The following is a 19,884-nucleotide window of genomic DNA, read 5'->3' on the forward strand; positions in this document are numbered from 1 at the left end:
ATCTGTAAGAGTAAAAATAAAATTTATAATAAAGAGAAAAAATATTATATAAAATATATTCAAAATAAGAATATTTAATTCTCTAAATAAAATATATATAATTGAATGTTTAATAATAGAAAATAAGAATGTCTACTTAGAGATGATAAATAGTTATGAAATAGTTCTAATAATGTAAGATATTGTGATTACATACACTTCATGGTGCTTACATTTTTACTTTTTCGTCAAATTATATATTTTATTTTTGTGAATCAGAATATTTTTTTGTATTGAATGTATTTTGTATTATAATTTTTATTAAGTGCACTATATATTATACTTCTATGTCTTTATTTTAATTGTCAAATTAATGTGAGTGATTAATTAATATATTGTTAGTGAATACATATGATTATATGATTGTTTTTCTAGAAATTAAGAAGTGTTAATAAAAGAATAGGAAAAAGAAAATTACATTTTAGTAGTAATTACACTGTATTTTTTCCTATAGAATAAAATTATAGATAACCTAAAATAAACTACTTCACATTTTATTGACCCAATTGTGAAAATCCAGTAGTTTAAATTATTGAAAAACATTCAATTATATTAAAACCTAACGAGTAATATTAAGTCCACGATAAATTGGTAATTATTGGTGAAGGAGGAAGTGTTTCTTACCGTAGCCACTAGCCAGCAGCAGTAGTTCATTACATTTACCCTTCCCCAACCCCACTCATTATATCACACACACCTCCACTCTTCCATTTCCTCCGCCGCCGTCTCTCCTCGCCGGTAACTTCTCTTATCTCGCTTACTATTAACTACTTCCAATTTTCATTCAATCTTATCATCCTATTTTGAAAATCCACTTCCAGATTTGACATTTGATGAATTTGATATTGAGGTTTGACACTGGAGCTATGTAATCTTATTTGAGTCTGAAATATTTGTTTTATTTTCAATTTATTTTGTTCTGTTTTGTTTAATTAATCAGTTACAAAACTAGACTATGTTGTCAAAGCATAATTTCCATCCACCAAGATCAGTGAGTACAAGTGTTTGGGATTGCTATAACCCTCTACACATATTTATTTTCTTTTTCCTCTTCATGATCTGGGTTCGCGATTACAATGGAAGCCACAATGTTAAGGTTTTGGTATTCTCCAAAACTGCATTGCGACCGTAACTGAGGCTGCATTGGTCGCACTTTCCCGCAATATTATGCAATTTTGGTTAACTAATTTGGAACTTTTTTGGGGGGTATATTGGGGCCCTGCGGTGGTTCTGATTTAGATTCCGAGGCCATAATTTGGATTAGTTTGATAGAAAATTGAGTCCCTAGATGTGTTGGGTTTATTCAAGTGTGAAGTCCCACATTGGATATATGGGGAGGAATGAAAGAGTTTATAAGAAGGAAAGGCTCATGAAACTAATGCTTTAAGGTTTTGGTTCAAGACGTGATGTCTCGCTTGTGACTCTTCACTCTTCCCATACCCATGTAACAATGGAACTCCCTCGTGGTTGGAGGCTCCCCGGTCGCAGTCTGGTCCAACAAGATGTCTAATCCTTTTTCGTACATTTCATCATTAGTCTGTCTGGACTTGGTCATCCAAAAATTCTATACCAGACAAAGATACATGATTGTTCATATAAGTTAGAAGCAGGAACATATTTGTTATTCTACCTTATCAAGAGTACTTTTAAGTTTCAACCTATCATTGTCATCCCCTTACAAAAACTTATGCTATATTATATAACCGAAATTAAAGAATCTTAATTTGTAAGTAATTGATATTAAGATATCTCAGATATTGTGATAAAAAATCACACTATATACGAGTCATTGAGACAGAATCCCCAGTGTCAGTAGCTAGCCTAGTATTGGAGTTCTTAGAAATATATGTAGTGAAAAATCTCATCCTATCAGAGAAGTTCTGTCAGTTCATCCCAAAGACACAATTTACAGCAATTAGTTTCAATCTGGAGCAGTGTTAATGATGCAGTAGGAGGAACATCAAGTATGATCCAATCTTCTTCTCCCCTCCATTTCATAGCAACGTGATCTTTGCTATAGGTTCTTGGTTCATAACTTAGCTATTCATGTAAATTTTAATTATGAGACTACCGCCGGTCATATTGCAAATGGTGTTTCCAAGCCCGAGGAAAAAATGCTGCTTTGTATACAAATAAATGGAACTCAACCTTGTTGTTTAAAATGAAATCCTGGATACCATTATATGAATTATGAAATTCAATTCGATGAAGTAACATTCAGTCCACTAATGCTTTATTAACAAAAAAATTACGAGAATGTTCTGCGAAAAAATGATACACGTAGGAACATTGGTTAGAAGAAATACAACGAATTTATATTTCTTCAATTTTTTTTATAAAACTGAAGTTTTATCCAAATATAGATGTTTGTATAGAGGATCTTCCTTCATTTATGTTTTAATTTTCTTTTTCCAAATTTTGATCAGCAAGTAGTTCAATGTCTCCCCTTCAGTCACTTGCTCATACTCACGGCATAGCACCTATTTCTAAAACAGAATAATGGATTCTCCTTAACCCTTCCAAGTTTCTTTAGGTACCACTACCAGTATTCACTTTTCTGGATTTTGTGTTGTTTCTGCTCATCTAGAAAAACTAAGATAAAAAATTTAATTGTTATATATTTGGAGTTACCCATCACCTTATCCACAAGCTGAGCTCAAATGGCTCTGAACTTCATCTTTCTGCCAATATTTCCATGAGAAGAAAGTGGTTTTTCTATGATCAATTTTATATGCTTGCACTTAATTGGTGTTTCTTCATGGTCCATATGTATTTGAATTTGAATTAGGCTATTTTATTTTTTGTTTATGCATTAGTAAGTTCATCATTAACTCATTATATCACTTTCTTGCTGTATCATTCATGATTCATTAATGACAAATATTATATCTATGTTGATTTAAATGAAGTAACTGGCCTATAATTTGTTTGTATTATTTTGTGCATAATTTGACTTGTGTTCGGTGATGTAATCTCCTTTACAGAGCAAAAGTAATATCAACTTGATCGTAGTCTTATGTTTTGTATTCATTGGTTTTTGTTTGGTATTTATCTTGTATAGGGGAAGTCAAGAGGATATCCAGGTAGCCACCAGCCAAAGCTGCCTGTGAGCTGCAGCCAGCATTTCCTACTAAAGGAGCAAATATTGGCTCTTTCGTAGGTTCAGTAAGTTCTGATAAAGCACTCCGAGATATTTTCTTAGCAGTTATTGAAAATTGCAACTACTTGATTGTTCCGGCCACTTGTTTTTTAGTCGAGTTTCAATTTGTGGAATCTTGTTTACCCAAAATCTTTCAAAGCTGTTGGAAGCACTAGTGCTTGACTTTAGAAACATGCTTGAATATAGTTCCCTTGTCAGATTTTCTCATTGCTCTCTGTTTCATTAAGTTAATAATTTCATTCCAGTATTTTTTTTAATGACTAATTTGATTATGTTTCTTAGAGTTTATGTGACACTTAAATAGCACCCTGTAATGTTTCTATTTCTATATATGCATGCTAGTTTAAATTTGAGATAAGCAAGGGAGGCAGTATTTAAATGCAATATTTACTTTAATACAAATTCAGATAATAGGGCTAACTCAGCTTGTGGTTGTAGCTCATTATGTAGCACCAAGCATTTCCAATGCATGGAGTCTAACGGCATTTTTAACTTGTTTTTTAAAAATTGATGTAGAACATGCTGCTTGTGTGGGGTTATGCCAATACTTTTCATGCGGTAGTTTCTCCCCTAAAAAGAATAGTAGGCCAGCATTTAATAGGTAGATTAAATTTTTTTTTTGGTATGCAATGGGCCAGGGCCACCCTATTTTATATGGGTTATAAATTGTATTTTTAATGGACTGGCCCCAACCCACACGACCCTTGAGTTTTTTTGGCTTTTGTTATTTTTTAGCACTTGCCCATGTGCAGTGGGGTTAAGTGGGGTGGTCCATATTGATGGCCTAATAAAAGATTGACTATTTGAGTTTTATAAGTTCCCGACTAATTTGTAAAATAGTTAAATTCATGGAAAACATTGCAAAGAATAATTCTAGGGACCAAGTTTGTATTTTAGTTGCAAAAACTGAAACATTGTATTAGGTTATAAAGACATGTGCTAATTTCGGATCTATGTGCTTGGTAGTTGTGAAAATTTAAAAAGGTCAGAGAAGTTAAAAATTGTCACTCTTACCAAGCATATTGATGTTTAGAATGATTTATCTTCAAGGCTAACCAATTTTGGTTCTTAAAGTTTCTATGCGATTTTAGCCCCCCAACTTTTTTTATGTGCGATTTTCTTCTTTCGACTTACATAAATGTGCAAAAATAGTATTTTCGTTAACTTTCCATTCAAAACTCTAACGATGTTTCCTATGTGGCAGATGTTATCCAATACAGCATTACATGTATCATTCTTATGTGATACCCAAGATTATAAGGTGCAGTTTTGATCCCTCTTCTTACTCATTTGTACAAAATTTGCCCCATGTGCACTTTTCATCCTCTAACTTATATGATTGTGCAAGAATGGTCATTCTCTCGATATACCTATTACAAGTATTATAACTTATGAAATCACAATCTCATCTTCTAGAATTAAATGTGAAGTATCTATTGTCCTTTGCGCGCTGACGGAAGAACCGATGCATGCTCATATAGAAGAAAACGAACAACAAAAGAAATTGGAGAATAAAATTGTGTTCAGCACTAAACTGTAATTCTTTTTCTTTTCTAAATTCTAACTTGTCTAATAATAATCTAATTTACATAAGTGGCTAGGTTGATTTGATAACATTTTTTATCCAAACAAATAAAAATGGCTTGTCTTCAAATAATTATTTAATTTTCATTAATTGATTATTTATAATTTTTATTTTATTAATTAAAGATATTTTTTTGAATGTCTAATTTTATTATATAATAACATGACGACAATTAAGGACCAAAACTGTACTTTATAATTTTAGGTGTTACATGAGAAAACATGTGTAATGTCACGATGGACAACATCTATCGTATTTACATTCAATTCTAAAAGTTGAGGTTGTATTGTGTAAGTTATTTGATTGCGATTATTTATGTCAAGTATATTGAAATGAGGACCATTCTTGCACAATCGTATAAGTTAGATTATGAAAATGCACATAAAGAATAGGAGGTCGAATATTGCGCAAAGGAAAAAGATGATTGACCAAAACTCCACTTTATAATTCTTGGTGCCATATAGAAAAGAATAATGATTGTAATGTCATGTTAGACAACATCTACCACATAGGAAATACCATTAGGATTTTGGAAGGGAAGTTAGCGGAAGGATTATTTTTGCACATTCATGTATTTTAGAGGATGAAAATCACACATATAAAATAGATAGACTAAAATCACACAAATAAGAAACTTGAGGGACCAAAACAACATTTTATCCTATCTTCAATAAATTTTTCTTATTTTCATTCATGCCATGCATACCCCTTAATTTTGTGGTATGATCCAATTCTGGGCACCAGATGTGTTTACTGGCTTACTGTGAAGTACTTTGCTTAATATAAGTAGCATACATGTCAGGGTTTGGTTTACTGTCGGTATTGATCTATTCTACATCCCACTTAATCAATAATGCAATTCTTTGGGGGGTCTGAGATCAGTCCATCACCACCTGCGCCAGCAGCTTCTGGAAACAATGGCCATATGATGTATGTGTTCAATAGGAATGGCATATGTTTGCTCTATAGGGAGTGGAATCGCCCGCTCAGGACGTTGAATGCCCAGCAAGACTATAAGTTAATGTTTGGTCTACTTTTCTCACTTAAGTCGTTAACTGCCAAGATGGACCCCACTAGGTATATCTCAGATTTTGAATGTGTGAATCTTTTTTAATATTTTATTCCCTTGTGGATGTTTACTTTTTAATTTTGCTTCTATGATTTGTTTCTAAATACATAAATTAACCTATCACATTGAAAGTAATATGAAGACTACTTATGCTCTTACTCTTGAATGCAAGGAATCCTAATAGAAATTTATGACTATTTTTCAAAATTTGCCATGCCTTCCAAGTTACTTTTGTGTTCTTAAGGACAACTTTTGAAGAATTTATGATTTTTCTAAGCAATGCATGGAAAATACATGTAAGTTTACAAAATGAGATGCGATTAAGTTGAGCAAGGTGAGAAACCTGCTGTTAAAAAAGTAATGCCTGGTTCTGGCTGTGAATGCCAAAATAGACACATGAATACTTTTTATCTTAAAGCCATGCTAACATGTGGTGTGGGTAACTCTGTGGTGTATAGTTTTGCTTCACAATATTCAAGCCACGAGTAACACTTACAGTTAGCTTGATCTCCAAGAATTTAATAGGGTATTTGTTTATTCTGACTGATAGGGTAGGCATAGGGTAGTAGAAAAGAGGTTTGTTGTTAGGAGTTGTTTGAATTAAATAAAGAGGGAATTCCTAGAATACCCTTACTAGTTAGTTAGATTAGTGTATTAGTTGTATAAATAGAGGAGGGAAAGCTTGTAAGAGCAGTTTTTGGAGAAGTTGTAATTGGGAACTGATTTAGGAAATCAGTTAGGGAAGTTACTCTCTTGTGGAAGGAGTTCTTCATCATTGTATACACATTTTCAGCAATAACACAATTTACGGATCAAGATCACATTGATCTTACATCTATTCTTCTTCTATTTTCTGTTTCTACATTCTGATTTGATACCTGTTCTAACAATGACACATTTGTCATTTTTTATCCTGATTCTCCTAGTTTTCCCATGCCCCTTATCATCTCAAATCACATAAATATTTTATGCTTTGCAAAATTAATACTTGATTTTCTTAGCCTTTTTAGTGGCACAGCAATGATCAACAGTTCATGTCTTTTTTATGGATATTTTGTGTAATTATTAAGGAATTAAATTTATATTATTGTTTCTGGTCTTTACATTGTATATCCACTCGGTTTAATTCATTGTACACCAATTTATTATGTAGTGCTGAGAAAGGAAACCTTGGCGTGCCTCAGTTACCTGGCCAAGGTTGTTCATTTCACAGTTTTCGCACTAACACATACAAGCTTAGTTTCATGGAAAGTCCTTCTGGGATAAAGGTAAGCTACAATGGTATTCTTCTTTCCCTTATATATTATTAGAGATTCTTAACTGTGCAATCACTTCAGATTCTGAAATTGAGTGTTGAATTGTTTTGTACATTGGCTTTGGCATATTATTAATTGTTGATTAGCTATTTGGCTCTTTGTATTTATCTGTTAGGTATATTAATATTAATCATATTTTTAATCATAAAAATGTTGTGTTTATTGACCTAATTTGAGAGTGAAAAACTGAAGTGACAGAACAGGGAAAGTAAGAAAATATAAGGTGGAATAAATATAAGTTAAACCACCATGTTTTCGTCTATGGATTGATGAGTTTTAACCAGATCTAATTTTCTTGAGTGGCTAACAAGTTCCTGTGTACGTGAACAAATGGGAGAAACTGAGAATGATTGGTTTTTGCCTTTGCCCACTTCAGTGTGGCTTGTGAAGCTGCATGTTTTCTGAAGAACAATAACCATGTTTGCTCCTTATTGGCTTGGTTTGAGGCTTTGAAATTAGGACGAAAAGATGCTTATGTTTTGTAGCAAGAGGAGTGCTTATCATGCTGTGTAAGTGACAGTGATTTTGGATGCTTCTGGTTGGGGTGTTTATGATTCTTCTTCAAAGAATTTAACCCAGTTTCCATTGCATTTTCCAACATTTATGTGTCCATAGTGGTTATACGATTTAAGCAGTCTACCCTTGAGCCAGTTGGGGAAAAACAAACCGTTAAGCTGCAATTGATATGGAACAAGAAGGGTCAAACCAAGGGAAACATAATGCTCTAAATTGTTTTTGATACTCTTGTCAAAAGATCAGAAGCCTACAATGAATAACAAGATCTTGTATAGGAAACTACAATATACCTAATTTTACATGGATAAGTAACAGCAACTCTGTAGTCCATACTTGAGAAATTTTAAGTCAAAATAGGAAATAATGTTGTAATCTGATTAGTAATAAAATATCTGAAAGACCAAAACAACTAAATCCTGGATTCCCAAATCGCAAACAAGAATTCCAAGTTATAGTTCCTTCAGAAAAATACACTAAGTATAAAAGTAATGGCTTTATCCTCCTTGAACAAGCTTGCATATCCATTCAGATATGGAGGAAGATCTACATCTATCTTTGAACTTTCCGACCATGGTTTGTATGGAAGCTATGCTCATAGTTCCTAACTTTCATGTTCTTATCCTAGTTTAATCATTTTGATTTCATATTTTGTGCCATACTTGAGCAAAATGTTTTACCTTAGGAAGTGAAGTTGTAAAGTTCATATTTCACTAGAAAGATGGTGAGCATATACTTCCAGTCTCTCGTATCACTGTGGAAAACTCAAGGAATGTAAGCTAATGACATGGTGCTGTTATTCTCTCAATTGTTCAGTATGTATTTAGTGGAAGATATAATTTGGAATAATTATATTCAAGCTTTTATGATGCTATGATCTCTTTGGCTTGCATAGGTCTGTTAGCATAAATGGTAGTGGATAATTGAGTTTTATGGATTGCATTGAATTTTGTTAGGATAGTCTGTCTTAAAATTTTTTGTATAGATGTACTGCCTTCGCATAGTAATGCCATGATCTTTTTTTCTTTTTTTGATAGGCCATAATGAAGAAATATGACCATAAGCATAATTAGTTCTTGATTCTATTGTTTTGTGACTGCCATAATTTCCATGCTTCATGCAGATTATCTTGGTTACTCATCCTAGAACTGGTGATCTACGGGAATCCTTGAAGTATATATACAACTTGTATGTTGAATATGTTGTCAAGAATCCACTCTATACACCTGGATCTCCTATTAGGTAAAGGAATTTATACTTACTAATAAATATAATACCCATTTACCAAGAAAGTAATGACATACTTGTCCTGTGTATGTGGTCTCATATTATGATTTCCGTAATCCACGAGCATTCCAATCATTGATTGGCATCATTCATGAGCGCTGTCCTAACCCCAAAGAGTTGCACTAGAGTGATGGTGGTGAGCATGTGATAGTGGTTGTGGTACACTGCCATTGGCTTAAATCCTAACTTTGGCAATTCTTGAGGCTGGGCCTCTAGGAATATCACGTGAATCCTCAATCCCCCAATTCCAATGTGTATCATTTGCTTTTGGCTGAACATGGAAGGTGAATAAGTTGAGGTGGGTGAAAGATGGCACGGAGATAACGTAAGTTAATCTCAATACATCGAAAACAAAAGTTTATGTTCAGGTCATCCTGTCATAACCATACCACATCGGTTAATCCTTCCTAGTACTTAAGCAGTGCACAACTGTCAAGGTTAGCTAGCTGCCATGGGTAAAAAGCCCATATGTTAAGTAGGCCACAAAACCTTGCCCCTTACCGATACATGACTAAGGCCACTTCACCAAGTAATAAAAAAGTAGTATTAATTTTCTGATGTATTGAGTCCATAAATTTGACGTACAATCTTCCCTGTTGCTATCTAGTTAAACCAGAGAAAATTTTGTTGTTATTATTACTTTTGTTTCAATACAGTAAATCAGAATAAAACCCCGCCCACCACATTACTTGTTAGTAGCTACTGTCATTTATCTATAGGCTACTACATGTGGCCACACCATTTTATGCTCTACTGCTATCCTCAATGGAAAGCGGCTAGCTCATTGACTGAGCTGGACCTAAACCGGTTCAGCCCATGGGCTAGTGAACAACTAGTTCATCCACGATAGGTTTTAGGCTTGTAGCTTATTCACTTAAACTTTTGTTAGATTTTGTAGGCTTACACGAAACAGTTAGGAAAAATTTAGAGACAATGCTTTATCAATAGATATGATTTATGATATGGTGTCATTCAATCTTTATAGCCGACTACACTTAGTGGGACTAAGGCTTAGTTGTTTTGTTGATTTCATGAGTTAAAGGTCTGTGGTCCTTGTAATTTTCTGCTGGTTGATTTTTAGGAATATGTGCAATGAAAGTCTGTTCTATCTTGTCAGCATATATCTTTAATTTAAAAAATCAAGCCCCATTGTGGTACTATCTCTAACCGTATTTCAGTTTCGATGATCAAACTTCGCTGGAAAACCATTGGGCCCCAATGATTATTCATTTGTTTTTTTTATTTGTGCATTGTTGAACAGTGACCAAATTTTGCAAGGGCCTTTTTTTGTTTTGTTTGTTTATTACTTTGCTTTATTTGCTTGCATCTTTTTTGCCATCTTGGTGGCTCATTATACTCCTGAATCAAGTTGATTTGTTGCTTATTAACTGTTGCCATCTTGTTAGGGTGTCTTTGTGAATTTATTTTTTTGGAGGGTAAACGAGGGAAGGAAAGACTTGGGAACCATGAAATACATTTGGGAGAACCATTCTCAAGTCTTCATTTTCTCACTTCCCCTTGAAAAACTAACTCGCAAATAGATCTCTTATGCATATAATGGATTCAGACAACATTGATGGACTTGTTTGTGTAGGTCTGAGCTATTCAATACAACGTTGGACCAGTATGTCAGAGGGATCGCATAGAAGCTGAATTGATGATGATTCCTCACTTGGTTCATGTAGCTTCCTAAAATGATTTTTTAAGTTACAGCGATAGATGGCCTGATTATGTTAATGCTTGATCAGAATTCATTGTCCAAAATTTAGAGCATGGGTCTAATTCTGTTATGTGACATACTCCACCTCTTGAAAATACTAGTCTAAGTGTTTGATTGTTCGCCAAGGGAATTCTTAGTGCACATAATCTAAAAGTGCGAAGATCCTTTTATCTAGAAATCACATTGGATTCAATTAATTCTTGTAAGTTAAGAAAACTCATTTAAACTGATAAAATATTTTCAATGCTCATTTAAAACTTGACCAATAAACATTGCATTGCTATTACTAGGAAATGATTTATTTAAACTGATAAAGTATTTTCAACGTTGATTTAGAAAATTTGAATCGATACCATCTTTAAAAACAAAACCAAATTCTTTACTAATTGACCAATAACATTGCGTTAATATTACTATTAAACATGACAGTTCAACGTTCTATAACTTTTCCTAAAATAATGTTAACTTTTTAAAAAAAAAATGACTTTTAGAATCTCTATTACTTTATTCCATCTTAAGGTTACATTCCAATCCAGCTAAACTCTCACCATGTTCTGATTATTACTCTTTCACTATGTGTTGCAAAAAGAAAATGCAAGTTGAGTGTGTCATATGTTTATATCAGAAAATAATTTCGGGTAGAGAATAGAATGTATTTTATGATTCAATGAGTCTTATTTTTTTCTATATTATTATAAGATGAAAAATATAAGACACATATCATAAAAAAGGAAAAATATAAGACACATCATAAAAAAGGAAAAATATAAGACATGTGTCAAACAATGAGGTGATTTAATGAGATAAATTATCTCATGATACGAGGAGACACTTTATCATTCACTTTTTTATCTTTTAAAATTCATCTAAATTCCAAAAATAACTAAGAGGATGAGTCTTGTCAGAACTAGAAGATTATTTGTCTTAAGGTTATGAGTTCAAATCCTCACAACATTAACCTAACATGCGGGAACAATATACATACATTTTATCTTTGATATACACTACTAGATTTAGATATAAAATCATTTAAATCATATTTTAAGTTATTCAATTTTTCCATATCCAAATTTAATGATGCATTTCAATCCATCCATGAATACTTTTTAATCGATTGAGTGGATAAATATTCAATTCATTTGAATTTTTTAATTTGACCTAAAAACATATTTGAAGAAAATCATTCTTTTAAAACCATTATTTTAATAAAGCATTTTTTTAAAATAACTTTAAAAAACACTTATAAAAATCATTTCTTGAAAAACTGTTTTTAATAAACACTTAAAAAATGATTTTTGACCTTTTAAAAAATATTTTTTTACAATATTCTATGCCACATTTAAGGTTTTAAACAAACATTTATAGAGTATAATATTTATCTACTGATAGTGTAAAAATTCATGCAATAAATAGTTATTACATCATTCACCATTCATTTGAGTTACTTTTATTTAAGAGTCACTGATAATTGAAAATAAATAATAGATGATAAGTGATAATATAAACAATTCTTACACTATCAATATATATATATATATATATATATATATATATTTTTTTTTCTCATATCTATATGTGCTATGTTCAGGAATAAACTTTTAATACTAACCAAATTCACATATAATTAATCTCAATTTAATTAAAAATCAAAGTGAGAGTGAGAAATAATATTACAAGAAAATGAGAGTTGAAATAATGAACAAAATTGAAAAGCAAATAACACCAATTGTGAATGTTTGTTTATTTTGTTAGCTGAATTAGATATACATCCAAATGGACATATTCATAGGATATAATTTATAAATTATAATGCATTAATTAATGAAAATATGAATTATTTATTCATTTAAAATCATCTCTAATTGATTATTTAATTTTCTCAGTTGTGTATAATTTTATTAAAATGTATTGTTTAGGAGATAATATCTCATTCCCTATCCCAAAGTAAATAAATATTGTGACATAAATAAAAGAATTTTAAAAAAAAGTAATAAAAACAATATTCTCTGATTGTTCCGAGAAATGAAACTATATGGACATATGATTGCGTCCCATTTTGAAAGTATGTTAATGGGTACAAACATGCATGGGTCTCAGGAATGAGGAAGCAAAACAACAAAAGTGGTTTCAAACAAAGCAAACAATAAAGCATTTTCATGTGATGTGATATTTGAATCATGTGATGAATATTACCTTTTATGATAAAACATATGGCGGCTAATAAAACGCTAAAGCATAACAGAATCTCACGATAACATCAACCATTACTTCCCTCTTTTCATTTCGCAAATCTATCTTAAAATCTTTAATTACAATTCACATTCTTTCTTTGTTTCATCATCATAATTAGTCACAATAGTTTTCTTCTCTTTTCATCATTTCTCCTTTTGAATGATTCATTCACTTAACTTGGGAAATTCACTTTGGTAAGTCTTTCATTTTATTTGTAATAGGAAAATGATATATGTTCTCACTAAATCCTCCTACTAATCTTCTCATCCACAAAAAAGTGACGTGTCACAAGTTTTCGAGTAACGTAGGAGGATATATAAATACTCTTTGTAATAGCCATTGTGCTAAGGTTTTGGAGTCGCCCAAACCATATCTTCGCCACCATTATGGCTGGGTTGGTGCACATGCCCAAAATTGTCTGAAATGTAAATTTAGTAGTTTCCAAAACTGCAATAGTAATTATTTATTATCTTGTCATCTTTGGTACCTTTATAGAAATCATTAATATCATTCTGTTGATGTTTCTATGCTCCCTTTGTTTTGTTGCTAAAATATTCCAGAAAATTGCAAAGAAAAAAAAGGAAAGAACAGAAAAGGAAAGAAATATCAGTATTTGACTATTTTCTGTTCCTTAGCTGGAAACAACTTGGTATGACTATTTGTTCCAATCTCAAATTTCATTTTTTGAAATGGGTTTTATTTGAATTCATGTTTTAATTATGTTGGTATATCAAATTTGTTTGTTTATTTATTAATATTAATGTAACGTATAATTGAGGTATGAATATAAACATGGTATCTTGCAATGCAGATTCAAAAGTTGCACCAACTGGGGTGGATGCTTCATCTGGTTAAGGATCAAAGTATTTTGGCTTCTGAGGCTTAAGTTCAATTCAGCAGCCATCCCTAATCATTTAACAATTTGTAAGTTCCATTCTAAACTTTCATGATGATGTTTTTATAATTGAAAAAGAAAAAAAAAAGATTCATAAGTTGAATGTTAGATTACACCATGTTGTGCATGATTAAATTTTAAGTACTTCTTTGTGAACTTAACTTCTTATGGTGCACTTAGTTTTGGATAAAAAAGTAAGATCAATTGTTTTTCTTCACTTCAATTGAGTGCAAACTTTTCTCATTGCAGGGAAAGATGGTTGCCTTTGGGAAAAAGTTGAAAGACAGACAAATTCAAGAATGGCAGGGGTATGTTTGGTTGCATTTCGGAAAAAGTTAATGTTACTTAGGGTTTATAACTTTGATTATTTTTTTTACAGATATTACATAAACTACAAACTCATGAAGAAACAAGTAAGGCAGTATGCTCAACAAATTGAACTTGGAACACTAGATCGCCGGAATGTACTCAAGGATTTCTCACGAATGCTGGATAACCAGGTTTTGTTGTTTTCTTTGTTGAATGCATAGTTATGTAATATAATATTTATTAAATGAAGGGTTGGTCTTTGATCTTTCCATTACTTTGAAATTTGAATGCTCAATTTAGGTTCTGTTTATATGAGTAGATGTGATTATCTGAGTAGAATGAATCATAAGTAACCTTGTGATAGTGTTCTGCTCATGTTGTTCTTTGGAGTATTTGGTTGGAAAGGAATGCTGGAATCTTCAACTACTCTTTTTTTACCCTAGACTTCATTTACAATAGGTTTAATCATTTAGCTTCACATTGGTGCGATGTTCATGGTCTTTTTAGCGGTATATCTTTGCTAGACATGTAGAGGGATTGGCATGCTTTGTGCTGGATTCAGTTTTAGGTTTTAGTTGTTTTTATTAGTTTCGATTTTTAGAGGCTGTCTATCCTCTCTCTTTCTAATATTTTTTTTCCATAACAAAGTTTTTGGTTGATATTGTTGGGTACTTTTAATTGTGTTCAATTTGTTTCAATCACTTTCCTGTTGTTACAATTCAGATTGAGAAGATTGTCCTTTTCTTGTTGGAGCAACAAGGGCTTTTGGCAAGCAGAATAGAAAAGCTTGGAGTGCAGCATGATGCTCTTCAGGAGGAACCTGAAATAAACAAAATATCGGAACTTCGCGAAGCTTACAGAGCAGTGGGACAAGATCTACTAAAGCTTCTCTTTTTTGTAGAGATCAATGCTATTGGTTTGCGTAAGATATTGAAGAAGTTCGATAAACGGTTTGGCTATAGATTCACTGATTACTATGTTAAAACGCGTGCAAATCATCCTTACTCTCAGCTGCAACAAGTGTTCAAGCATGTGGTAATATGTCTAGTTCAAAAACATTTCTTCCTTTGTACCTTCACAGCATCAAAATCTAACAAATAAAGAACCATTTTTTTAATTTTAGTGAATGAGCAGCGACTGATAGATATGGAATTTACAGGGTCTTGGAGCTGTTGTGGGAGCCTTATCTCGCAATCTTCATGAACTTCAGGACCGTGAAGGGTCTAGTTACTTATCAATCTATGATCACCCTACTCTTCCTCTCCAGGTTTCTTTTGCATTTATCTCCATACACTTATTTGTTTTGTCATGTCATGTTCTTCTTTCTTAATGTTCTCAGGCATGGTTCAATCTTCAATGTATCTGACTAGGGAGAAGCATAAGCATGGTGGTGATTTTCCGTAATAGTTACTTGGTCTTGTATGCAGGATCCAGTCATTGATTCTATAAAAGCAGCTGCTGATAGGTTAACCCACTCAACAAACTTCCTTAACTTTTTGGGGAAACATGCACTCATTATGCAAGAAGAGCTTCCTACCCCTTCTGAGGAACAAGTTGATGATGAAAGATACCATTTTATGTCTCTTCTTCTGAACTTGGCGAACACTTTTTTGTATATGGTCAATACATATATTGTTGTTCCTACAGCAGATGATTACTCTATTAGCCTTGGGGCTGCACCAACAGTTTGTGGTATTATCATTGGGGCAATGGCCGTTGCGCAAGTGTTTTCTTCAGTGTATTTTAGTGCTTGGTCGAATAAATCGTACTTCAGACCTCTTGTATTCAGTAGTGTAGCTCTTTTTCTTGGAAACATCCTATATGCATTGGCATATGACTTTAATTCAATATGGATTCTCTTAATTGGTCGCCTTTTGTGCGGGTAAGTTGTCTTCTATTTCTTATTCTTCTTTCTGCCATTAGTTGAAGAGCATAATTTCTTATTCTGTGCCTTTAGTTTTGAATATTAGTTAAGTATTATTTCATTGCTTCTATTTATCAGCATCCTAGGAATGTTATGAGGTACTAGTCACATTAAGATCCTTTCGGCTGACAAACACTTGATTATAATTGCAGATTTGGTTCTGCCAGAGCTGTTAACCGGCGTTATATTAGTGATTGCGTGCCTCTAAGAATCCGGATGCAAGCTTCAGCAGGTTTTGTTAGCGCTAGTGCTCTTGGAATGGCTTGTGGTCCTGCGTTAGCTGGTGTACTTCAGACTAAATTCAAGATTTGGAAGCTTACATTTAATCAAGATACCTTGCCTGGATGGGTTATGGCTGTTGCTTGGGTTATATATCTAATATGGTTGTGTATCACTTTTAAGGAACCTTCTCGCGATACTGAAGAGTATCATGCGCCGAATCAATCAAACGATGGTACTGAACTTATATTGTGTCATTTTTTTTTGCTTTTTGTTTAAACATTTTTATTATGTCATTGCAAGATCATTAATCTACATCAGTCCTCTAATTTCACTGCCGTGTCCAAATATTGTGTTAACTTGGGAATTTCATGTTCCTGAAAATGTAGGATTCATCTTTCTGAATACCATCATGAGAAAATATTTAATTCTTCATTTAAAGAGAGGGAGAGAAAATTTAGCTATAAAAAACAAAGAGTCATGTTATTGGGATTTCCAACAACAACAAATCAGAAAACCATTGCTATCACTTAAATCAATGACCTCTATCCTAAGCTTTGGAATTTTATTGGAAATGACCTGTGAATGATTTTATTTATGAGGAAGGATCCATCAACTACTTGAGTGGTTAATCCTTTTCATAAGAATCAATTATACACAAGTGAATGCTTTTCTTTTTAAATGGTTCAGGTTAAGTAGATTGATGCATACTGTTTGGTATCTGGATCAGAGTTTTGGTTTCATTATTTGATTTCCTTGCAAGTTCATACTGGACTAGTTGAGAACTTTTAAGATGGTTTTGTATGCATATATTCTCTTTGGCTCAATAAAGCATAGTAAAGTTTAAGCTTATTTTTTAGTCCGGATCGATATTTGTTGTTGAATTTGACACATTACTCCAGTTCTAGTGTCTGTAATGCTACATTGCTAAGTATTATTTTGTACTATAGTAAATTGGAATGGAGTGGCATGTTTATCAGTCACTCTAATTTTTATAAAAATCATAAAAAAGTAATCTATGACTACATATATTCCTTACATTTTGTCATAACTGCATGCATCTTTTCATATAAGAATTTTCTCATTCTGTTTAGCCTCAACACGAGTAAATACAAAATGAATTTTTTTCCCTGTGTAGAAGAAAGTGGCACACTTAGAAAAGGCTTAAACCAACCATTGCTGATTACTTCAGAAGATAAGGTAGATGAAGATGCCGACCAAGATTGTGATGATAGCGAAGAAGCTCCAGAGGAATCTCGTAAACCAGCCAATTCAATTCGATCAGCATACAGACTCCTTACACCTTCTGTAAAGGTTTGTGAGCAACTCACTGTCACCTGCATGATATTGGATCTCTATCTATCAATCAATGATGATTTAATTAGATGCATAGGTTTCTTAAGTCATTCTTAATGTTAAGATGGAAAACTAATTTATTTCATGTGAAAATGACACATATAGAGTAAGACAAACTTGTTATTAGTAGAAAAATATATATGAGAAAATTGATAAATACATGCTTTTCTGCAATATAATTTTGTAAAATGTGAAGTATAATTATTAATCAATTATAAGGTAGCACAAAATATAGGCAAAATTTGATATTATAATGTACCAAGTTCCAATTGAAGATAATGATTAGATAGAACATTGCAAAGTTAGCTGCTTTACCTGACCAAATTTGTTTTAACATCTCCAGGTTCAGTTATTGATCTATTTCATGCTCAAATATGTAATGGAGATATTACTATCAGAATCTAGTGTTATCACAACCTACTACTTCAATTGGAAAATAAGCAAAGTTTCAGTTTTTCTTGCTTGTCTTGGCTTGACAGTTCTTCCAGTAAACATTATTGTTGGAAGCTATATAAGCAACATGTTTGAGGACAGGTATTGTCTAATTTAACACATGTTCTAGTTGGATTTGCAGAAAGATTCATGATAACACATTTTGAATGTTTTGGCTTAATAAAATGGTTGAACATACTATAGAGATTAAGATACTCAGTACTCGCTTTCTGTGTAAAATTGTTGAAATATTTCCCCTATGCATCTGAGAGATAACTTTTCATTGATCTTGTTTAGGCAAATTCTGCTGGTATCAGAACTTATGGTTTGCATAGGCGTTATTCTGAGCTTCAATATAATTATTCCATACTCTCAGCCGCAATACATATGTTCGGGACTCCTTTTGTTTGTTTCTGCAGAAGTACTTGAAGGTAAGTCTTATTTTGCTGTACTATTTATGATTATGGACAAAATTATATTGTAAAGGTGCCCATGAAGCATGAAGTTGTATCAGATTAAGTGGAACTAAGAAATTTGAGTGACAAATCAACTTCTAAACTTCATCATTAGGAAGAGCATGTGGTCCTTTTTGGCTTGACCTTTCTGTGAAATTCCTTAATGTCTTTGGTATTGTGCTATCATAATTATCTTAATGTTTCCCCCCAAAGTATTTTGTGTATTAGACCATCCCATATATTCTGTTTACTTTCTATCTTTGTGGCTCATCCTATATCTTTGTGGCTCATCCTATATCTTTGTGGCTTATCCTTTTTGTTGTTTTGAAAATTGTATAGTAAGAGACTTTTCATTGAGGAACATGACATGAGATTGGTCTCTGTAAGGCTCATTTATGCAGTTTCTCTAATATCAATCTCCATGTAATACATAATATCTTAATTTATATTACATTGCTATCATTGATTTACATAGATGGCATGCAGAAAACTGTGTCTAAAGACAATATCTTAGTGTAAGTGGGAAAATGACAATGTTATTTTCCCCCTCCCAACACAAGTAAATGCAATGGACGATTGTTGGCTATAATGCAACTTTTTTTCAATTTCATTTTTCCTGATCAGAGTAATTGATTTGCATGATCTTATCACTACCAGGTGTTAACTTGTCGCTCCTTTCGCGAGTCATGTCATCGAGGCTTTCGCGCGGAACCTATAATGGTGGCCTCTTATCTACTGAGGCTGGAACAATTGCAAGAGTGATTGCTGATGGAACTATTACCTTGGCTGGTTACTTTGGTCAGAGTAGGCTCCTTAATGTCACTCTCATTCCTTCACTCTTCATTACTATAGCCTCCATCTTAGCAACATTCTATACCTACAATTCTTTGTATTGATTTCTGTCCCTGAGGCTGATATGATAAAGAGAAGAATGCTATTCAATAAGACTTCAGTTTCCTCATAGTTTGGCTCTCAGCCTTTTCTTTTTTTGATAGTTTTGATCATCAAATATTTTATGGTTCCATAAAGTTGGGAATGTAGCTACCCTTATTCATGTAGGTTATCTATGGATTCCTGAATTACCATTATAAGAATATTCTGTGATGATTAATTTTGTTGTCTATTGGTAGATGGATCTCAAAACAAAGTGAAATATTTATTGCCCCTTGTCTCTATTGTTCAGTTCTATATAAAATTGAACCAAACACCCTTGTTAGACCACCAAACCTCACCCAACATGTTAGGCTAAATTTTCTTGGTATTTTTAGTTGAGAATAAAATATTCCCTTATATCACGAGATAATTTATATTCTTTAGCTACTAAAAGTATAATATGTATATTATTTTATTTAATTTTTAAAAACATTTTTTTT

At 32.5% G+C, this 19,884-nt stretch overlaps 2 protein-coding genes across 8 annotated transcripts; both read left to right on the forward strand.

The window, feature by feature from the left end:
- LOC109354929 (trafficking protein particle complex subunit 1-like) lies at window positions 670–10,823 on the forward strand. Of its 6 annotated transcripts, none has more exons than XM_019597758.1 (6): window positions 670–777; window positions 3,101–3,204; window positions 5,587–5,861; window positions 7,007–7,121; window positions 8,806–8,924; window positions 10,376–10,489. In XM_019597758.1, the coding sequence occupies exons 3-6, from the start codon at window positions 5,638–5,640 to the stop codon at window positions 10,386–10,388; spliced, it is 471 nt and encodes a 156-aa protein (XP_019453303.1). In that variant the 5' UTR covers window positions 670–777; window positions 3,101–3,204; window positions 5,587–5,637; the 3' UTR covers window positions 10,389–10,489. The 6 variants fall into 6 exon arrangements, with proteins under 6 accessions (XP_019453303.1, XP_019453298.1, XP_019453299.1 ...); XM_019597753.1 differs by lacking the exon at window positions 10,376–10,489 and adding an exon at window positions 10,564–10,823 and having other exon boundaries at window positions 671–777; XM_019597754.1 differs by lacking the exon at window positions 10,376–10,489 and adding an exon at window positions 10,564–10,823 and having other exon boundaries at window positions 671–777; window positions 5,636–5,861.
- Window positions 13,511–19,599, forward strand: LOC109353491 (SPX domain-containing membrane protein At4g22990-like). 2 transcript variants are annotated; one of them, XM_019595792.1, is made up of 12 exons: window positions 13,511–13,570; window positions 13,733–13,845; window positions 14,066–14,124; window positions 14,196–14,316; window positions 14,849–15,160; window positions 15,285–15,392; window positions 15,553–16,007; window positions 16,202–16,503; window positions 17,407–17,582; window positions 17,968–18,158; window positions 18,354–18,487; window positions 19,169–19,599. In XM_019595792.1, exons 3-12 carry the CDS (start codon window positions 14,072–14,074, stop codon window positions 19,405–19,407), a joined length of 2,091 nt encoding a protein of 696 aa, XP_019451337.1. In that variant the 5' UTR covers window positions 13,511–13,570; window positions 13,733–13,845; window positions 14,066–14,071; the 3' UTR covers window positions 19,408–19,599. The 2 variants fall into 2 exon arrangements, with proteins under 2 accessions (XP_019451337.1, XP_019451336.1); XM_019595791.1 differs by lacking the exon at window positions 13,511–13,570 and having other exon boundaries at window positions 13,700–13,845.

This window comes from Lupinus angustifolius, chromosome LG08 (assembly GCF_001865875.1).
Source record: "Lupinus angustifolius cultivar Tanjil chromosome LG08, LupAngTanjil_v1.0, whole genome shotgun sequence".
In the NCBI taxonomy this organism is placed as follows: Eukaryota; Viridiplantae; Streptophyta; class Magnoliopsida; order Fabales; family Fabaceae; genus Lupinus; species Lupinus angustifolius.

What these genes read in the sequence shown, in the direction of transcription:
- LOC109353491 (XM_019595792.1), top strand. Translation starts at nt 14,072, where the DNA reads ATGGTTGCCTTTGGGAAAAAGTTGAAAGACAGACAAATTCAAGAATGG. An exon ending in CAAATTCAAGAATGGCAGGG is followed by an intron (nt 14,125 to 14,195) that starts GTATGTTTGGTT and finishes TTTTTTTTACAG; the next exon opens with ATATTACATAAACTACAAAC. An exon ending in ATTGGTCGCCTTTTGTGCGG is followed by an intron (nt 16,008 to 16,201) that starts GTAAGTTGTCTT and finishes TTATAATTGCAG; the next exon opens with ATTTGGTTCTGCCAGAGCTG.
- LOC109354929 (XM_019597753.1), top strand. Translation starts at nt 5,638, where the DNA reads ATGCAATTCTTTGGGGGGTCTGAGATCAGTCCATCACCACCTGCGCCA. An exon ending in GCCAAGATGGACCCCACTAG is followed by an intron (nt 5,862 to 7,006) that starts GTATATCTCAGA and finishes TTTATTATGTAG; the next exon opens with TGCTGAGAAAGGAAACCTTG. An exon ending in AAAGTCCTTCTGGGATAAAG is followed by an intron (nt 7,122 to 8,805) that starts GTAAGCTACAAT and finishes TGCTTCATGCAG; the next exon opens with ATTATCTTGGTTACTCATCC.